Source organism: Aegilops tauschii, chromosome 2 (genome assembly GCF_002575655.3).
Source record: "Aegilops tauschii subsp. strangulata cultivar AL8/78 chromosome 2, Aet v6.0, whole genome shotgun sequence".
In the NCBI taxonomy this organism is placed as follows: domain Eukaryota; kingdom Viridiplantae; phylum Streptophyta; class Magnoliopsida; order Poales; family Poaceae; genus Aegilops; species Aegilops tauschii.
In genome coordinates, this window is record NC_053036.3 from 594,311,187 (window position 1) to 594,329,359 (window position 18,173).

At 46.0% G+C, this 18,173-nt stretch overlaps 2 protein-coding genes across 2 annotated transcripts; both read left to right on the forward strand.

The window, feature by feature from the left end:
* Positions 1-153: 153 nt before the first annotated feature.
* Positions 154-3,172, forward strand: LOC109752217 (uncharacterized). Its single transcript, XM_020311124.4, has 3 exons — positions 154-429; positions 523-678; positions 2,862-3,172. Exons 1-2 carry the CDS (start codon positions 357-359, stop codon positions 672-674), a joined length of 225 nt encoding a protein of 74 aa, XP_020166713.1. The 5' UTR covers positions 154-356; the 3' UTR covers positions 675-678; positions 2,862-3,172.
* Positions 3,173-15,124: 11,952 nt separating this feature from the next.
* LOC109752203 (uncharacterized) lies at positions 15,125-17,838 on the forward strand. Its single transcript, XM_020311106.1, has 3 exons — positions 15,125-15,414; positions 15,520-15,660; positions 17,181-17,838. Exons 1-3 carry the CDS (start codon positions 15,125-15,127, stop codon positions 17,836-17,838), a joined length of 1,089 nt encoding a protein of 362 aa, XP_020166695.1.
* The last annotated feature ends 335 nt before the right edge of the window (positions 17,839-18,173 follow it).

The window sequence follows — 18,173 nt, forward strand, 5'->3', positions numbered from 1 at the left end:
ATTCCTTCCGTTTCAAATTACTCGTCGCAGAAATGGATGTATCTAGAACTAAAATACATTTAGAGTTCTAGATACATCCATACCTGCGACAAGTAATTCAGAACAGACGGAGTACAAGTTTGTGGGTCTCTAGTGCTCTTGCCTAGCGGAAGCCGATCTTGTTGCTATGTTTTTTTTCCCCATTTCTTCCGTGGAAACTGAATTACAAAACAATCCTCGTAAAACAAGCGAAATGTTACTCTGAGAAAACCCAAAGCCCTTGCTAACCTCGTCGTCCTCCAAGCCGGCCGAAAATCTGCCTGAATCCGCGCCGCTCCCTCCGGCCCACCACCGCGCTCCAGGTCGTCGCGGCTCCAATGGTGACCAGGTGGAGCCAGAAGAGCCCCGGCCTCAAGATCCTGTGGATCTGGACACTGGGCACCGCCGCGAGTAAGCCGCCCCATCCCCTCCCCTCCTCCCCGTATCCCTAGTCGTGCAATCCACCGCCGCCGCCGGCGCTGATTTCGCTGATTTCGCGCGCAGTCATGATCACCAACGTCGTCCGGACGCGCGTCAACGATATGCAGATGATCCTCCGGGAGGAAGACGAAGCCGCCGGTTCTGGCGGAGGCGGTGGCGGCACGGGCGGCGGATCCTCCGGCGAGCGCGTCATGAGGGACGACGAGTTGAATTGATCAGGTACGGGAGCCCACCTGCGCCCCACTGACTGAATTGTGTGATGAGCAGTTTTACAGTAGCTAAGATTATCGATTTAAGAATCACATCATGTGAAATGCTGTTTTTTTTTCTCGAGTCCATTTCAACAAAGGTTAAAAGTCGATTCGGTGATCGAATTAGGTCCCAGCACGGAGCTGCATACTCCCAATGTGTTCATATTCACCGTGACCGTGCTTATCTTGTTATAAACAGTTGTACTAGCTAGTTTATAAACACGCACTGTGCTATAATTCAGAGATATCCCCTGGCCCCTGTGTACAATTTACAAACCAGGTCCATTTCAAGTTTCTGATACATCCGGTCGACGTAATCCAGAGTACATTCTCCTCTTTGGCCACTTAAGTATAAACATGGCCGTCAACATCCAAGAAGCGCCTTCTGTGTATTCCTTCACGGTAGCAATCATGAGTCTCAGGCTGCAATTTTAGCTAGGTTTTGAGCCTTCCAAGTTCCAGCTGCGTAATTGTAAGGATCTGTTTCTGGTGTTCTGAAAGTATGAGATGACACTTAAGAGCCCAAGTTGACGGCATCTTAAGTCCACCACACAGGATTGATGCTAATGGAGTAATGAGGACATAATTCTTTCATCCATGAATCTGCACTGATATCTTTGTGAAATACGAACCATTGCTCGAGTCATGTGGCTTACAAGGTTAGACCAAGCGTTGCCATTTGTCATAAAAGCTATCTACTATCTAGCCTAGAGCAATCTAGTGCAGATGGTTTCAAGCTGGCATTGATCCCGATTACTGAACATAGACTATTCGTGCTTCAAGTTGTATCACGCTAGTGGAAGCAACCCTCAAATCTTCTGGGCTATCAACTTGGCTTCAAAGCATACACTCCAAGAGCCACCCAGAACAGAAAAGAGCTCCCCTCCACTAGTGATTATCAATCGGTTAACTTGTTGTGATGTAGAAATTAGGAAATGAACACAGGGTTTATAGGGAGTTTGTCAGTGATGTTTGTTTTAGTTAAGAGTGAGTGAAGAGAAGGATGCAAGTAGACAGAAGAGAGTTTCTCCTGCTTTATAATGGACATTCTGTTACGCCTGGCCCACAACCAGTGGTCTCATACTCTTATTCATGCCCAGAGTAGCGATACAAAGATTGTACTTGATATAGTGCTTTTTAAAAAAAAGGTAATGATTGCATGTCACTACAAAAAAGATGTGGAACACAAGTATATGACATTGCACTTATTTTATATATAGTCTAATTGTCTAGATTAAATGATGTAGGAAGTCTAGAGATCAAATGATGTAGATCTGAATTTCACTCAGACTTCAGACATTATGCTAGATGCAACCATAGTGAATTACTTACCAGTACCTTCAACTACCCATACCCTCTGTATTTACAAGGAATACAAAGTTACAAACATAAAATGGGCATAACACCAGCTAATCGACTCCTTAGCTCCCATATATCTTTTACCTTTTTATAACTTTCTTCCTGTTACAGTGAGCATGTTCATACTCCATATGTGCACCAGAACTTTCTTTTTCCTAGTGCACCTATTGTTTCATACAGCATTAAAATTTATGCAGTCTGTGAATTTTAAACCTTATCCATCTTGCTCTAAACTTCTTGCATCTGGTCCTCTTCACTTTGAATCTAAACCATGTCCAGCTTGCTCTGAACCTTATTCATTGCTTATGCCATCTGGTCCTCTTCACTTTGGTCTCAGTAGAGTTCAGTAGTCATGCCTCAGCAGATGTTAACCCAATCTGTATGCTTATCACTTAATGAAATGATACATCTGCTGGGCAGCAGTTACTGCAAACTGATTTCCTACTTAGCATCATAGCTGTTATAGCGATCTGTGTTTTTCCTCAATCGTTCCTTGTACAAAAGATACATTCGTACAATCAGCTGTGCTAGAGTTGATCGTGCTAAACGATGGGATTGGTGGCAGCTGCAAAAGGAAAATAGAGCAATGACACGACTGATGGCAAAACGATGGTAGTAATTTTAAGTGGAAATACCCAGCACAGGGATAGAGCTACGGTTCTTCTGATCAACCGAAGTATCTCTTACACTACTCTTTTTTTAATGTATGCAGCATGCTAAGCAAAGTCCCTTTCTTGCACTAGTACTTTTTCTAATCTATGCAGCATCCTAACTGAAGCCCCTTTCTTGCAGCGAGTGAAGAAGAGTTTGCTTGAGCTTGAGCGACTCTACATGGCAAAGTTTGCCGAAGCCCACGTTTCGCCAGCCAAGACTAAACGGTTCATCGTTTGATGTCTCCAGAAACTTTTTTCTAGGGCATTTTTATTGGTAAAGCAGTGAGGTATGTACCTGCGTGGGGCATGAAACTGTGGAATTGCTTGGTTCCAAATACTGCTGCCTCATGTACCTGTGTGTTGCTTAGAAATGAACCTGTAACTTTACATGGTGAAGTTCTTTATGGTAAGAAAGAGTGCCAGATGTTTCTGGACCCTTTTTCAGTGGAACTGGTCACCACTTGGCATTGCCAATCTGTTTCCGTGTGTGGTGCGGCTGGTGATGGACAGGGCGTGGCTGTGCTGGGCTGCCATGGTTTTTCTTCTTCTGAATTGAGGAGCTCTAAAACTAGACAACACTCAAAACAAATCCGCATCAGTTTTTTAAAATGCAACATAATTTCATGACAACACTCAAAACAGCTTCCACAGATTTTGGATACCACCAACTGTGCCATTCACCACTTATACCACTGATGCAGCTTCAAGTGAAAATAAAAGTAAATTTTAATTTCACTTTTTTTTCCAGCCTTTTCACCCATCACCTTAACACTTGCTGGAGCACAAAACATGCGTAACATACCTTTCTTTTTTTTGCATCTTATAAAGAGTACAGCCTGAAAGCAATGGAAACGTCATCCTGGGAAGTAGAAGAGAAATGATAACCCAAGGGGACACACCACCTACAAACTTCTTTGTGATTTCCCCGTCATTCTCATGCTTCATTGCCTCCTGTGAGTTGCAAAGCACAATAGAATGAAACAAAAAGGGAAACTACACTTGTCCACCTAGCTCATTCATCCCGCCTTCAAAATCGTTCTATGTCCATTTTTATTGGCAGCAAGCTGCTTCCTAATATTGTTCTTGGCTTCATCTTCCCCGCGATTTGCTTCCAGCAAATAACGGCAGTCGTATTTCCTTGATGCTTGGGAGGAATCCCAGACGAGAAAAGCCGGTTGTGGAACTCACAAGTTCCAGCCTCAGCATCTCAAGTCTCGGGGATCGATGTTAGCTCAAGCTCCCAGGATTCGATTCCCATGCGCATGTAATAAAGCTCGAGTACCACGAGGCTTCCGAATAGGCCGCTTTGGAAAGTGAGAGGCCCTTCAATCTGCAGCGACATACATCCTCCAGAAGCAGAATGGATAGGTTCAGTAGGCTCGCGATGACCTCCAGAAGCAAAACTTCCCCTTGCGAGGTACCCCAGTGTTTGCATGGTTTTCAGTTTCCCAATCCCTATTGGCACCCTCAGAGCAAAAGGTTCTACGGCGTCCATCAGCGTTTGCATGGTTCTATGGTTTTCAGTTCCCCAATCCCTATTGTAGCAGGAACGGCTACAATAGAAGAAGGGTGTACGGTGAAAGAATAGAAAAACGAACCATGGCCATCGGATGGAAGATGACCGGTACAGATTGAGTTGGAGGGTTGCAAGTGTACAACTTCAAAACCCCCTACTAATAGTTACATATGGAAGATAATTTTTGCAATAACCACCCCAAATTTCTGATTTCTGATATATCAATCATACTGTCACTCATAAATAAGACAATTTCTCAGGTCTGTACCTGTCATGTACTGTACAAAACTTGATATATATATTTGATTACATTAGTAGCTTCTGCTACATCCGGAATCATGCAAGAAATCCAAAACATGTTGGTCACCAAAATGTATGAGAACATCATCACAAATATTTCAGACATGAGAAAATTAATCCATCCACTTCAAATCATAACTAAACATACATTTTAAATTGCACGATCCCAGAACAGAAAAGACACACACATATGAAGTGTTACATAGCATGAGAGGACCCTTTTTGGTACATCACAGACAACACTACGTATGACGGACTAATAAAGTAAGCACTGCTGTCCGCTGAACAAGCTTGCCGTTAGAATTTGCATCAAGTTTTGCTCTGTTGATGGTACACAATAGAAAAGCTACAGCCTTTTGTCTCCAGTACTAGTGCCTCTTGTTTATCGATCTTCTTGTGCTGGGAGGCGTCATACCTAGCAAACGAGATTCAGTTAGCACAGGTCCATGCAAGTGCCATGCATTTGTACTTAATTTTTTTAATTTTTTTACTCATCATTATCTAATGAAATGAATATGCATCAGCCGCCGCCGCAGCCTAGCTCCAGCGCCCTTCTCCCCCTCCGCCGCTGACGATGGTCGGCGCCGGGCAAAGCCCGTGCGTGCGACGGCGGCGGCGGAGGGTCTCTCCTCCCTCTCCCGGATCCGCGGCGGCGCGGGCGTCCTGATCCGTGGGGTGTGGCCCTCCCGACGGTGTGGCGAATCCCGGAGGCGGCGGGCTCGCGGCGGTGCACGGGCGCCCAGATCCATGGGTGTGGGATTCCAGGCAGCGTGCGGGCTCCCGGCGACGATGGGATCGGTTGACGGCGGGCTTGGGCGATGGCGTATGCCGCGCGGTGCCGGATCTCGTCACTCGTGGCGGATCTCCCACTCCGGCCATCGTGGAGGAACCTGGACCTGGGGCAGCGGCCCCGTTAGGCATGGAGATGGCGCCCTCGGCTGGCGACGTTCGCGGGGGGTGGATGGTCGGCGTCTTGACCGCGTGGGCGGTGAGTTGCCGGTGGATCTCTTCCGTGCTGCAAGCTCTTTTCCGCTGCACTTGGTGGCTTACGATCGCGGTCGTCGGTTTCCGCCATGAGCGCGAACCCAAATTTTATACCATGTAAGTCAAGAAAGTAAATGTCCTCTACACTGTAAAGAGACTTGTGCCTGGAGTTCAGCCGGCTCCGCGATGGTGGTGTAGAGCGCGTCGTCGGCCACCGCCATGAGCTCCCGCGCCACTGAGACGCCGACCTTGCGGAGCGGCCACCATGGGGATTTGGGTTCGCGCTGCTGCGTTCTTAGGAAGAAGAAGTCCCAGACATGCTCCTGCAAGACGAATAGAAGCAAGGGAATTTTATGCAAAGAACCTAGTACCTGTACGCTCAGATCCGTCCACTAGAATCTGGACCATTCATCCTGATCAGAAGGCCTAGACACGTTTTTTTTTTCTATTTTTGCACCTGTGGACCTTCTTCTATTGTAGTTGCTTCCGGTAGGAGAAAATATGTAATGCAAGTTCTTATTATAAGCACGTATGACTATATACGGAATATATGCCTACATTACATTGGTAAATTAGGGCTATTGTGTATCGCTCTAGGTTGTGACTGTTATATGATGAATATCATCCAACACAAATAGCCACCACTGATCCAATGCCTACGCTTTTCTCATATTGGTTCTTACTAAGTTATTTTCGTAGCTGCTACTGTTACAATCACTACAAACTGCTACTTTTACTGTTCCTGTTACTATTGTTACTATTGTTACTGTGCTACTAAACACTTTGCTGCAGAAATATAATTTTTCAGGTATGGTTGAATTGACAACTCAACTGCTAAGGCTCATAAATATTTTTTGCCTCCACTTATGTCGAATCAATAAATTTGGGTGAAATACTACCCTCGAAGACTGTCGCGATCCCCTATACTTGTGGGTCATCAGTGCTGGTCCCCAAGCGCACGAGGGATACACCACCAAGACTGCACGTGGACGTGGAGGAACAAGTCCCGGAGGCCTCTTATGTGCTTCCATCTCCATCTCCATCAATGACGATAAAGTGCCTCCTTCTGGCATGTCAAATGGATTGTTGCTGGAGTGGTCTTCCCTCGGCTCTTTGGCACCGCAGAACGTGAATAGGATGGTGCATAACGAGATGCGTGATAACAACCGGATTCACTCAATGGTGTGATTAAATAGACCTAAGCAATTGTGGGAGTTCATTGACTTTGGCCTCTAGCATCGGTTCGGTGGCTCTTAACCCCCAACAACGACGGATACCACCACCTGGCTTTGGAACATCCTTGGGCATCACTACTCTAGCTCTGCCTATCTGAAACAATTCATAGGTTCTCATCCCAAGTTCTCGAGGGAGAAAATTTGGAAAGCCCATGCACTTGCAGGGCCAAATGCAAATAATTCTCTTGGTTTGTCCACCACAACAAGATTCTTGCCATAGATCAGCTGGCACAACGGGGTTGGCCGCACAACCCTATTTGCTAGCTTTGCCTAAGGGCCCTTGAGACTACTCTTCACATATGCAAGAACCGCCCCTACAGCACAACGGTTCACAACCCAGTGCTATATTGGGTTAATGACAAGTTCTCGGGTTCAACATTCACCTACCCTACAATTGATGTGTGGTGGGATGACATTTTGCGCATCGACAATAACCACAAGTGAAGGCTTAGTGGGTTCGTTATCTACGTCATGTGGAATGCTTGTAATTAAAAGAGAGGAATCATCGAATATTCAATGACACAAAATTAACATAGATCAAGGTGGCGTACCTGACAATTAGGATATCATGCAAAGGGACATGGCCTTTTGGGCAAGAGTTGACACCCACCACGAAGTGTTGCCAACATGTTTGGCCGGTGACTGGATGGGCTTCCACGCAAGTTTTGCGTGTTTATGGTCTTCTCTATGAAGACATGAACACTGATCGATGTTTGTGGTGGTGTACATGGGGCTGTACTAGGCAACAAAGTTTTTTTTATCTCACATGGGTGGCGGCCCCGTCTTTGGATAGGGCCTCCCACCCTCTATACATTAGGCTTAGTTTTGGTCTGCCATGACTTTGCTTGGGGCATGTTTATGAGAATGTGTGCGTTTGAGTTTAACTGTACGCATCTTAGTTATGCAGAAGTCATATTAAACGTATTATGCGTTGTACACTCTTGATGCTATATTTTGAGTTAATAAAATCTGCTCTTTATTTAAAAAAACGCAACCATGAGTAGTTAGAATAAGAAGATTATTAAGAGTTCCTTCGTGTCCACGTTTTAAAACACGTCCACTTTGTAAATATTCTATTTCTTCTTAATGAAAAGGAAACACTGCGGCCAGTTGCTCGAAAGAAATATGTTATGCAGAAGTATAAATACCTAGCTTTTATTAATTTTCTTGTATACACTCTCCGTTGATTAACATGTTTAGTTATTCTGGACCAGGACTACCATTCCAAACTGAAACTCTTTACTTAACTCCTAGTACTACTGTGTTACTCCTCTCATCCCATGGCTTCTCAACGCAAATGATGGAATTGATTTTTCTCTCTCTCCAAGTTTTCTCCTTTTGGTAGCATCCCACTATTGACAGTTGATTAATCCTACTCTGGATATTTGATCAATAATTTCTACAGTATCAGATCGCGTCTTTGTACTGTAGTTTCTTGCTGCCAATTCGATTGCCGCGGTCCATCTTTCATGCGTTGGGGAAGGATGGATTCTATGGGCATCACAGGAGTTTTGGGTTGTTGATACCAAGTATACCTGGCCATGGGTTACCCGGCCCGGTCGGCCTGAGCCGACCCGGCCCGAAAAAGCCTGACCCAGCCCGACCCAATGTTGCCCACTGGCCGAGCCTGGGCCTGAGTTTTGATCCCGAAGCACACGTCGGGCTGGGCCTGGGCTTGGCATTTTTGCATTTTAAGAAAGGGGCCGGCGGGCTTTATCACTTTCGGGCCGGGCTTGGGCCAAAAAACTAGGCCCGACGGTCGGGCCGGGCTCGGGCCTAGGTTTTCTGCCTCGGGCTTTGCTAGGCCCGGCCCGGCCCGGCAGATGGCCAGGTATAGTACCAAGTGACTTGGTTTCAAGTTCAACTGGAATCGACATTATGCCGCAGAAGCAAAATCCATCTCCAATGGAGCATTTTCCATGGTTGTGATGTTATCTTTGGTTTTATCATAAAGCGGATCCAAAGATTTTTCTTTGAAAGCAGCAAGTCTGGCAACAGTGTGACTATTGCTCATGTAAGTAGGAATCAGAATGCCGTTAGCCACACCCTTGCTACTTTCGAACGATCGGAGGGCCGAACTGCAATTTGGTTGCGCTCTGCAGACGTTCCTCTACTATGCAGAAACAAACATTCCAACAGTTGAGCAATGAAATCCTTTTAACCCCGAAAAAAAAGACAAAAAAAAAAAACAAAGCCAAACTTAGGTGCGCCCCGGAAGTTTGAGACGAGAGTCGGATGCATGAGAGACAATACCATGCCTACTGTGACTTTTAACATCCTAGAATTATTATTGACAATGATAAATCACGTGGATCCAAAATATCCCCCAAACTTGACTTCCTTGAGCGGTGGATAAAGGAAGAAGTGACGTGTTTACAATGTATACAGTACATAGCGAGTACGATTTCTGATTAGACACGTAGCATTCAACTTTTTGATCTGGCTTTCTGTTGTTGGTAGGGCATCTCCGTCCCCTAAAACGTATGCACATTATCTGTCTGTGGACACGTAGATACGGATATGAAAGCTAGCCATCCAACCGCATTCTCTAAGTCTAGCTTCCTTTATTTCAAAGGCATAATAATATAAGCAAATTAAAGTGCAATGTACTTTATGCCCAATCATAAACCAAAAGGAGGCAGATGTGCAGAGTTCTTACATGCGTCGGATCACAAAAGTTTCAATCCGATAATCCAAGAAAAAAAACATTTTGCACTCCCAGACCAATTGTCCGTGCCTCCTCGTTCACTCTGTCGCCGGCTTCTCCCATTAGCCGCCACCTTCTTGGACGCCCCCCATCTCTGCTGTCAAGCGCTTCAACATCCTAACACAGACGGCTTGCACGATCATCGCCGCATCGGGATCCAATTCGTCCATCTTCATGACAACATTTTGGTATCCTCCAAAGCGGCCGCGAGCTCAACCCTCCTCTATTCGAGCTTGGTCTTCTTCTCTTCGAGGTTGATCTTTTTTCTCAGCCGCCGCCATCAAGATGTTAAAACTCTCCGCCTTCTTTCCTTCAAGCCATAGCGCTTGAAACATCCCTCCTCCTTCGCCAAGGTGTCCTTGAACCCCTCCGTCATATTGGCCGCCGTTCCTTCTCGCTTCTCCTTCTCCTCCTCCAACTTCTTTCGCCGGAACCTCTTTCTAACCTTCTTGGGTGGCTCTTTTGTTGAGTCAGTTGGATCATCCGCTTCGTCTTCATTGGCGATGACAACGGTCTTGATGGAATGGACAATGGATAATTGTCACTTGGGCTGCCTATTCAACTTCAACAAACAATGCATGAGGACAAAGCTCTTCTTATCCACCTTCAAATACAATGTGCACGCACGAGAGGGCTAGCAAAAAAAACATTGTCAACAAAGTGCATATCTGGTCAAATGACCAACACATAGAGCATATCCGGCCAACTAGTTGCATATCCGACCAAATGACCAACACATATAACAACTTATTTTCTCGGCGATTTGCGCACCACTTGGCCACCGACCGATTAGTTGTTTGTAGTGGCCCTACTACTTGCTCACGGACTCTTGGATGATGTACCATTGATGGTTGAGCGACCTTGTCCCACGATTTCAGACGACTTCCGTGCGTCAGGGCTCGAAATTAAATTGTTGTGCTTATGGAACCAAGAATGAATATTGGACCAAAATGTTACGCCCTTTTGCTCCATGTCATGGTTCAGATCAATGCTAGTGGCCAATCACACATATCACAACAATTTGTCCTCCCTCATGTTGAAACTTTCTCCTCTACTCATCTTCTTGGATCGGCCAGCAAATCCTCTGGATCGAGGCCCGTCTCGTCGGCGGACGTGTCCTACTCCGGCTGTTGGTTGTATGTGCCCGACTTCCTGGTGTACGAGTCTGGCTGCTGGGTGTACACCTCCAGCTGGGAGTCATCACTTGTCTGTCATCGAAGCCACCTCCGCCTCCGCCGTGAATCATCTCCCCTATTGCGTCATCAGATGTTGTCGCGCCTGGTTGAGACAAACCGCCGAATAGAGAGCAACCACCCAGCTGATCCGCTCCTGGTGTCCGTAACCGGACAAGCTGTAGCGATGATGAGTCAACGAAATGGAGCGGCGCCGCGTCGAGCTCGACGGAATACGACACATACCCGACGACGGAGGTCGGGTCTGCTGCGGACGACCGAGCTACTTGGAGGCGTGGAAGTAGGGCGTGTGTGTGTGGATGGCGTTGGTGGCGCCTCCCGTCCATGCCTGACGTGTTTATTTTTGCTGGCTGCTGCCTCCTCTTGCTCCTTTCATTTCCTTTTGAGACGGCGGGCTTGCCATGTCACCGAGTTAATCTTGCGGGCGGTCACCTTTTGTTGATGCTTCGCCTTTGGCATCTCTTCTTATGGGTCCATGCGGCAGCAAAAGGCGAAAAGTGCGGGAATTGGCGTGGAGGGCGACGTCGATCGAAAAGGGGAGGGTGAAGAAAGCGCGGTTTTTGGCGCAGAAACAGTGCAAACCGCTCCAAATGTGCGGGCTCCACCTCGGTTTTGGGTGGGCCAGGGACATTATAGTCCAGCGTGGTGGAGGTCCGGAAAGTCCCCTTGGTTTGCTTCCGGTTTGTGGAAAAATGGATGCGTCAGTGGGCAAATATAAAATTATAGGTCCACGTTGAATGACAAAGTATGCCTATACAATTTGATCCACGTGTTTATGGGTTATTTGAAGATTCACGTTGAAGATACCCTTAACCTTGAACATACCCTTAACCTTGAACATACCTGAAGTTGGAGAACGCAAAATATCTGCTTGAAAGAAAACACGTAGCGGATTGGTTAACCTTGAATATACGTGAAGTTGAAGAACACAAAATATCTGCAGTGCGCGATGCCTAATTGCCCATTGTCGGGTTTCATCACCTGAGCTTTCCGTAGTACGCACATGACACGTGACTATCACTATGTTGTTTTCGTACGTGTGCATGCGATCAATGTTCAAAATATCTGACAAGGGGCTCGGCTGACTATTCAGTTGAGCCCCTTCACCAGATACCCCTTCACTGGAGGATATGGAAGGAGAGAAACGCGAGAATTTTTGATAATGTAGCCAGCATCGTAGACAGGGTGCTGGAGTTAATTAAGGAAGACATTAGAATGTGGTGGGCTGCAGGTTGCATCTGCGACCTGCCGGCGAACGCCTAATTTTGTGTTGGGTCCCAGCTCTAGTCCGCCTAGACTGCTTCCCGGCTGTACTATGTACTTCTCTTCCTATCTAATATAATTCGGCCACCGGCCCTTCGATATAGTGTTGTCTTATTTTATTTGCCATTGACCATTTTTTGACATGTAATATATAGTTACGTATTGATAAAATGTTGTCCTATTTAAAGGCTTAGAGCACACTGATGGTTGTTTCCATTTTTACCTTATTAGTGCTTGGAACCTGAGAATTGCAAGCAAAACTGACCGATAAAATCAAATAATCGGTTGATTTACAACTAATCTCTAATTTTCAGCCCACCAAAACGCTAACGATAAACGATATCCTCAATATTGCATGCAATCAAGCCTCAGCAATCAACTCGTCTCGAAGACAAAGAAAACTTTTCAATGCATCTATTTGTCTCATATGCCGCCCCTACCCCTACACCCTAGACACTAGCTAAAGTAGGCGTGAGTCATTTTCTTTGTACTTACTCTGTTCCAAAATAACTAAAATTCTAGGATTTTTCTAAGTTAAACTTTATTAAAGTCTATTTTAAAATATATCAAGAAATATATTTCATTAGATTTATTATATATTTGTATTGTATAATTCTACAAAATTTCTACAGATATAGATCAAACAAAAAAAGATTGACATAGGAAAATCCTGAAACTTAAATTATTTTGGAACGAAGGGAGTAATGTTTACCCCTTGATTGCATATTTGCTCGTGGGCTCTTCTCTGTCGTGATTTTCAAGTTTTTGCTGGGACCGGTTGCAGTGTGAGATCAATCGAAAGCTGTGGGCATGGTTGAACAGCTCACATTTTCATGCGTGAACATCCGTCACTAACTTCGGCCTAGTTAACATGGCTGGTTTGGCCTAACCAACCATAAGAAATGTGGTTGGTCTTCTTTACCTTTTTTTCCCATTCATTGGTCTTCTTTAACTTTTTTTTCCCATTCATTGGTCTTCTTTATCTTTTTCACATTATCTTCACATTGTGTTCGCTCTGCACGCTAATGTGTCTGACCCTCACTCAGTGCCTAGCCAGGATTGTGCCAAGCCCTGAGCAAGCCCTAGACCAAATACTTGCTAAAGTGCTAAATAGTGTTCAAATCACTACAGTAAATAAAGTGATCTAGCCTCACGACCCAAGCCATGGCCCTAGGTGCCTTGGGCTTGTCTACGCCCTTGCCCTCACTAGTGGCATGGGGGAAGCTATTTTGTATACTGTCGTGGAAGTACCTTTAATCACGAGCACAACAATGCAACAATCGAGGACCCCACACGCACCGTTGATACCGTCTGTCGACCTTTCGGCCTACAACACCACAGACAAATGAATGAGTAACTGAGAGGTAATGAGTAAGAGCCTTCATGGAACACCACAGACAAGCGGAACACCACAGGAAATCGCAATATTGTTTAATCGACAACGCATAGGGCCTTCATGAAACCCACAAACCCAAAGCACCCGTGAGTTCCCTATTTCTAGGGACCTTAGAGCAACTCTAGAAGAGCCTTTAAAACACCCACCCTTTAAAAGAAATTACCAATATAAAGGGTAGGGAATGAAAACCACACTCTAACAAATTCTCTCCGGTAATCACCCCGTGCTCGTGGACACGGGAGCCGCACCACTCGCTAGTTTGGCCTGACGGTGGAAGGGAGTTCCTCTCTCATTCCTCGCTCCGCCAGTGTCATCCCACCTCGCCGTGCGCCCTGTTTCACCTCTCGTGAATCCAATGATGAGATCGATTGGGACAATCTCATGGAGCCCTAGGAGCTCTAGGAGGATGAGCCCACCCCTGCTAAAGTGGAGTGGATGAGCTAGTAAACAATAGATGCTTCCGCTGTGGAGGCCATAGCCGAGACCGCCGGCGTGACTGATGAGGAGTGGATGCTCGAAATGGATGCATATGCTTCTTCCACCGTGGTGGCGGAGGAGGAGCGGATGCTCAAGGGGGCGACGGATGCTTCCGCTGCTGAGATCGCCACTGGGGCCGAGAGTGGGGCCCGAAGGAGGGGTGCCGAGGAGTCCAACATGGTCGTGATGGAGATATCTTCAGACGACGGCAATGATCCTTGCTATGTCATGCACTTGCATTATCTTTAGATTATGTCGTTGGTGTAATCTCACTTGGACCGTTATTATCATTTTTTATGTTAAATTTGGACCTTATCTATCTTTGAATTTTAATATGGTCATTTCAAGTAATGTGTATCAAAACTCATCGCTCATGTTGTCATTTTCAATCAATGGGGAAAAAACTCCACTCACCCCCTCCCAACCCTCCCCCTGCCCCCCCCCCCCCCCCCCCGCGGGCAACCGGGAGGGAAATCTAGCTATCAACACTGGGCCCTCTCCTCATCTCCTTCCTCTCTCACCGTCGCCAGAGGGCGCATGGCACCGATGGTGGTGGGGCCCTCTCGTCCTCTCATGCAGTGGCCTTGACACGAGGCGGGGCGGCCGGGCTGGAGTGCGGCGCTAGGCGGGCTGCAGGGTGGCGTCGGGGTGGAGCAGAGCTGAGATGGTGGTGTGACAGCTGCGTGACGGGCGGCGTGGTGGCGGTGCGTGCTAGGATTGTCGGTGGTGGCGGACACAATTGGTGCAGCGGCGGTTTCGCCAGATCTGGCCACGCGATGGCCCGGGGCAAGGGTGGCACAGGCTGCGCACAGCGGCCTCTGGCATGGCCGTCTCGGCTGGTGGAGGTGGCGGTGCAGTGGTGATAGTAGGAAAAAAATATGGATGAAGCTCAAAGAGTCAAAGAGTCTGACTTTGCACAACCGCTCAGGAGGCTTTAATTTTTACACGCCGTTCGCTTTGAAACCATTATGAATTTTTTGACATGTTAAAACCATTATAAATGCTAAAACATTTAGGGAATCCACTAGAATTAATCTTAGAAGTCGAACATATGACCAGTAAACAGAGTTGTTGTTTCTACTTCTTTTTTGAAAAAGTGTTTCTACTTCTTTTTATCTTGTAAAAACGTCTTATATTATAGGACGGAGGGAGTAGATGCACGGAGGTGATCGTACGGAGGGAGTAGATGCATGGAGGTCATCGTACCTCATTAGTGATTCAGTGTAGTGTACGTGTCCGTCTCCCCAATATAAATAGCTTCAGCTGCTAGACCACCTCCAAGTCCTACAATACTCCAGTCGCTGGAACCTCGTGCGACTCACAGTCTCAAGATGGCCTTCGGGCAAGAGGCCATAGAACAACTATCGCAGGAGCTCGTCGGCGGGTACAATATCAACGCGAGGCTCCTGGCATTGCTGCGCCGCGGCCCCCTCGACAGACGTGGACAGGAGAGGGCCGCAGCGATGAGCCAGGAGCTCTCCCGGGTGTTCATGGTGTCTCTGTTCATGCTCAGTTCTCGAGAGAGCAACAGACCGGTGGTAGACAGGATGGCATCGCCAGCGGCAACGATCACTGATGGTAGCATCGATGATCGGGCTCCGGCGAAGGACATGCGTATCTGGTACACTACTGACTCTTGTCATTTTTCCTGGCTATATGCACTCTTGTGATTTCTTCATTCACCAGATGTGTATTGCTGTGCTGTTGTCTCCATGGAACAATATAGTGGTGGAGAAGAGGTTGCTCCCCCCAGGAAGGGCAGAGAAAACGAGGTTACCAAGAAGGAGATTACAGCCTCGCCTCACAGTGATGGTTACCAATGGAGAAAATACGGACAAAAGAACATTCACAAAAGAAAATTTGCAAGGTGAAGTGCTAAGACCTCCAGGGCTTCTTATGTGGCACCATTCCTTATATTTCTGAAAAAAGGGTCTATAAACTTTCTCTTAAGTCAAAAGATACATGATTTGACCAAGTTTATAGGAAAAACTATCAACAACTACAATCTAAAATAGATATAATATGCAATTTTATTTTAATGACTATCTAATGATACCAAATTTGGTAGCATAGGTCTTAATAATTTTTGCTACAAAATTGGTCAAATTTTACAATGTTTGACTTCAGAAAGAAGTTATAGACCCTCTTTTCAGAGACGGGGGAGTATCTAATTAGACTGATATACTCTTAATAAAAACAGTGTCTGCTATAAGATACATCCATAGGTCAAATTTTAGAAGGTGCACACCTTTGATGATGAGTAGTGCAAACCCATGATTTTTTTAAAGGTGTGCACACTTTGAAATAAAAACCGAAGGGATGCTGGATAAATATGTCAGACTACAAAACTGGTTAGTCGAGTCAGGCAAACATTCCATTTAAGAAATTCAACGCCTGGTCAAACTGCACATTTTTGGTAACTTCTAGAAATTCCAGCACCAACTTTGTTCATGGCGTAACTTTCAATGTTTGAATTTTTTGAGAAACTCAATTTTTAGAAGTTAAACCTTTTCAAATATTTGAAATTCAGAAATTTAAGGGAACATTAAAATTTTGAAATTCAAACTTTAAAAATTCATACTTAATAAAATGTTAAAGATCTGGTGGTGCTACCCGAAGGCTTTTTTTTGCGGGGAGTGCTACCCGAAGGCTTAAATGAATAGCCATCGTCGCAGGATTTCGCTCCACCCATGGTTTGAACTAGTAATTCGTTGGGTCTATGCCAATTTGAATTTTCTTAAATGTCAAAACCTTTTTGTTTACTAGTTCATTTAAAATTGTCCAACTCTTATAAGACCATCTTTGCTTTGCAAAAAACAGAAATAAAATTATAAAAAACACATGACCAGATTTTTTTTACTTTTTTGAGGAGTCTCTAACTTGTTTCCTTTCTTCTAGTTGACCATAACTATTTCGTTTACTGTTTCCAACATTCTGGTACCGATAATGTATTTATTTGTTTTTGGAATTGGACCAACTATGTATTTCTAGTGTCCACCCCGCCCCCAAGTTCCAAATTAAAAGGTGTATAAATTTCTGAGCTTTGTCGATCAAAAAATAAATTAAACACAGGTTTATAGATTTGTTCAGAAGTCAACCTTCTTTTGCGTCTGATCAAATTTATAGAAAAAATCAACATCATAATACTCCAAATATATTACCATTAGATCCACCATGAAATATATTATCATATTTTTTTAGTATTGTAGATACTGATATTTGATCAAACTTTACAACTTAAAATTAATAGACAATAATCTACACGTGAACCTTTGTCTTACCCACGCTCCAAAGAGGGTGTTCTGTTTCTGCTCTGGAGTTCAAATGCTCCCTCGTAAATAGTAAAATTGAAATGACCGCAGCCTCTCTAACTGTATATGCATGCAGGTCCTACTACAAATGCATGTTTAGCCATGACCTCGGCTGCAGAGCGAAGAAGACGGTGCAGCAGCAGGATAGTAGCAGCGGCGATCGTCCTATGTTCCAGGTCACCTACCTGCACAAGCACAGGTGCCAACAACAAACAGTGCCTCCCGGAGAAGCTACCAGGAGCGGCCACTTCGATCCTCAACCTCAACACGCCGAATTGGATGACGACACCATGGCCTCGTGCCTCGCCATGGTCATCGGAGGAGCTGCGCCTGCAGGTCCGCCGTCCTCGTCGTTGCCGTCGCCGCCACCCGTGGGAGCGATCCCTGACGGCGGGCGTACGCCGAGCCCGCTGGACGTGAGCACGGGCCTGGATGCGGAGATCTCGTGCGGCTCGCCATTTGCTCCGGTGAAGGCACCTGCAGGTCCGTCGTCGTCGTCGTCGCCGTCCTCGCTGCCCGTGGAAGCGATCGGCTCGAGTGATCCAGCGGTGTACGTGCCGGCCGGCGGCGGACTCTCCCCGTGCACGGACGCTATGGCGATGGACGATATTTACTTCCCGTGCGGCCCGCTGTTTTCTCCCGTCGCGGCTCGGCCCATCAGTCGTCCGGACGATGTGCCCATGGCTGTTGCTAGGTTTACAGACACAACGTCAGCGTGGCCACACTACTCGTGAATACGTCGTCCGGCACCGTCACCGCCATTCAAAAAGCATAATGTATACTCCCTCCGTTCCACAATACATGACTTCCATTTGTCAAAATATAGATATATCTAGACATGTTTTAGTATATAAGTACATTCATTTTTGAACAAATGAAAGTCAAGTATTTTGGAATGGAGGGAGTACGTGTGTACACAATATTACGACGAACAATAATAATATCATAATATGGCAAGGAGAGGCCATTTTGCCATGCTAGCCGGGCCTCTAGGGCATATTTCCTTCAATTCCCGCAAATACCCACGCAAATTTCTACCATCCCCGCTATTTGGCCCAAAGAAGCCCAA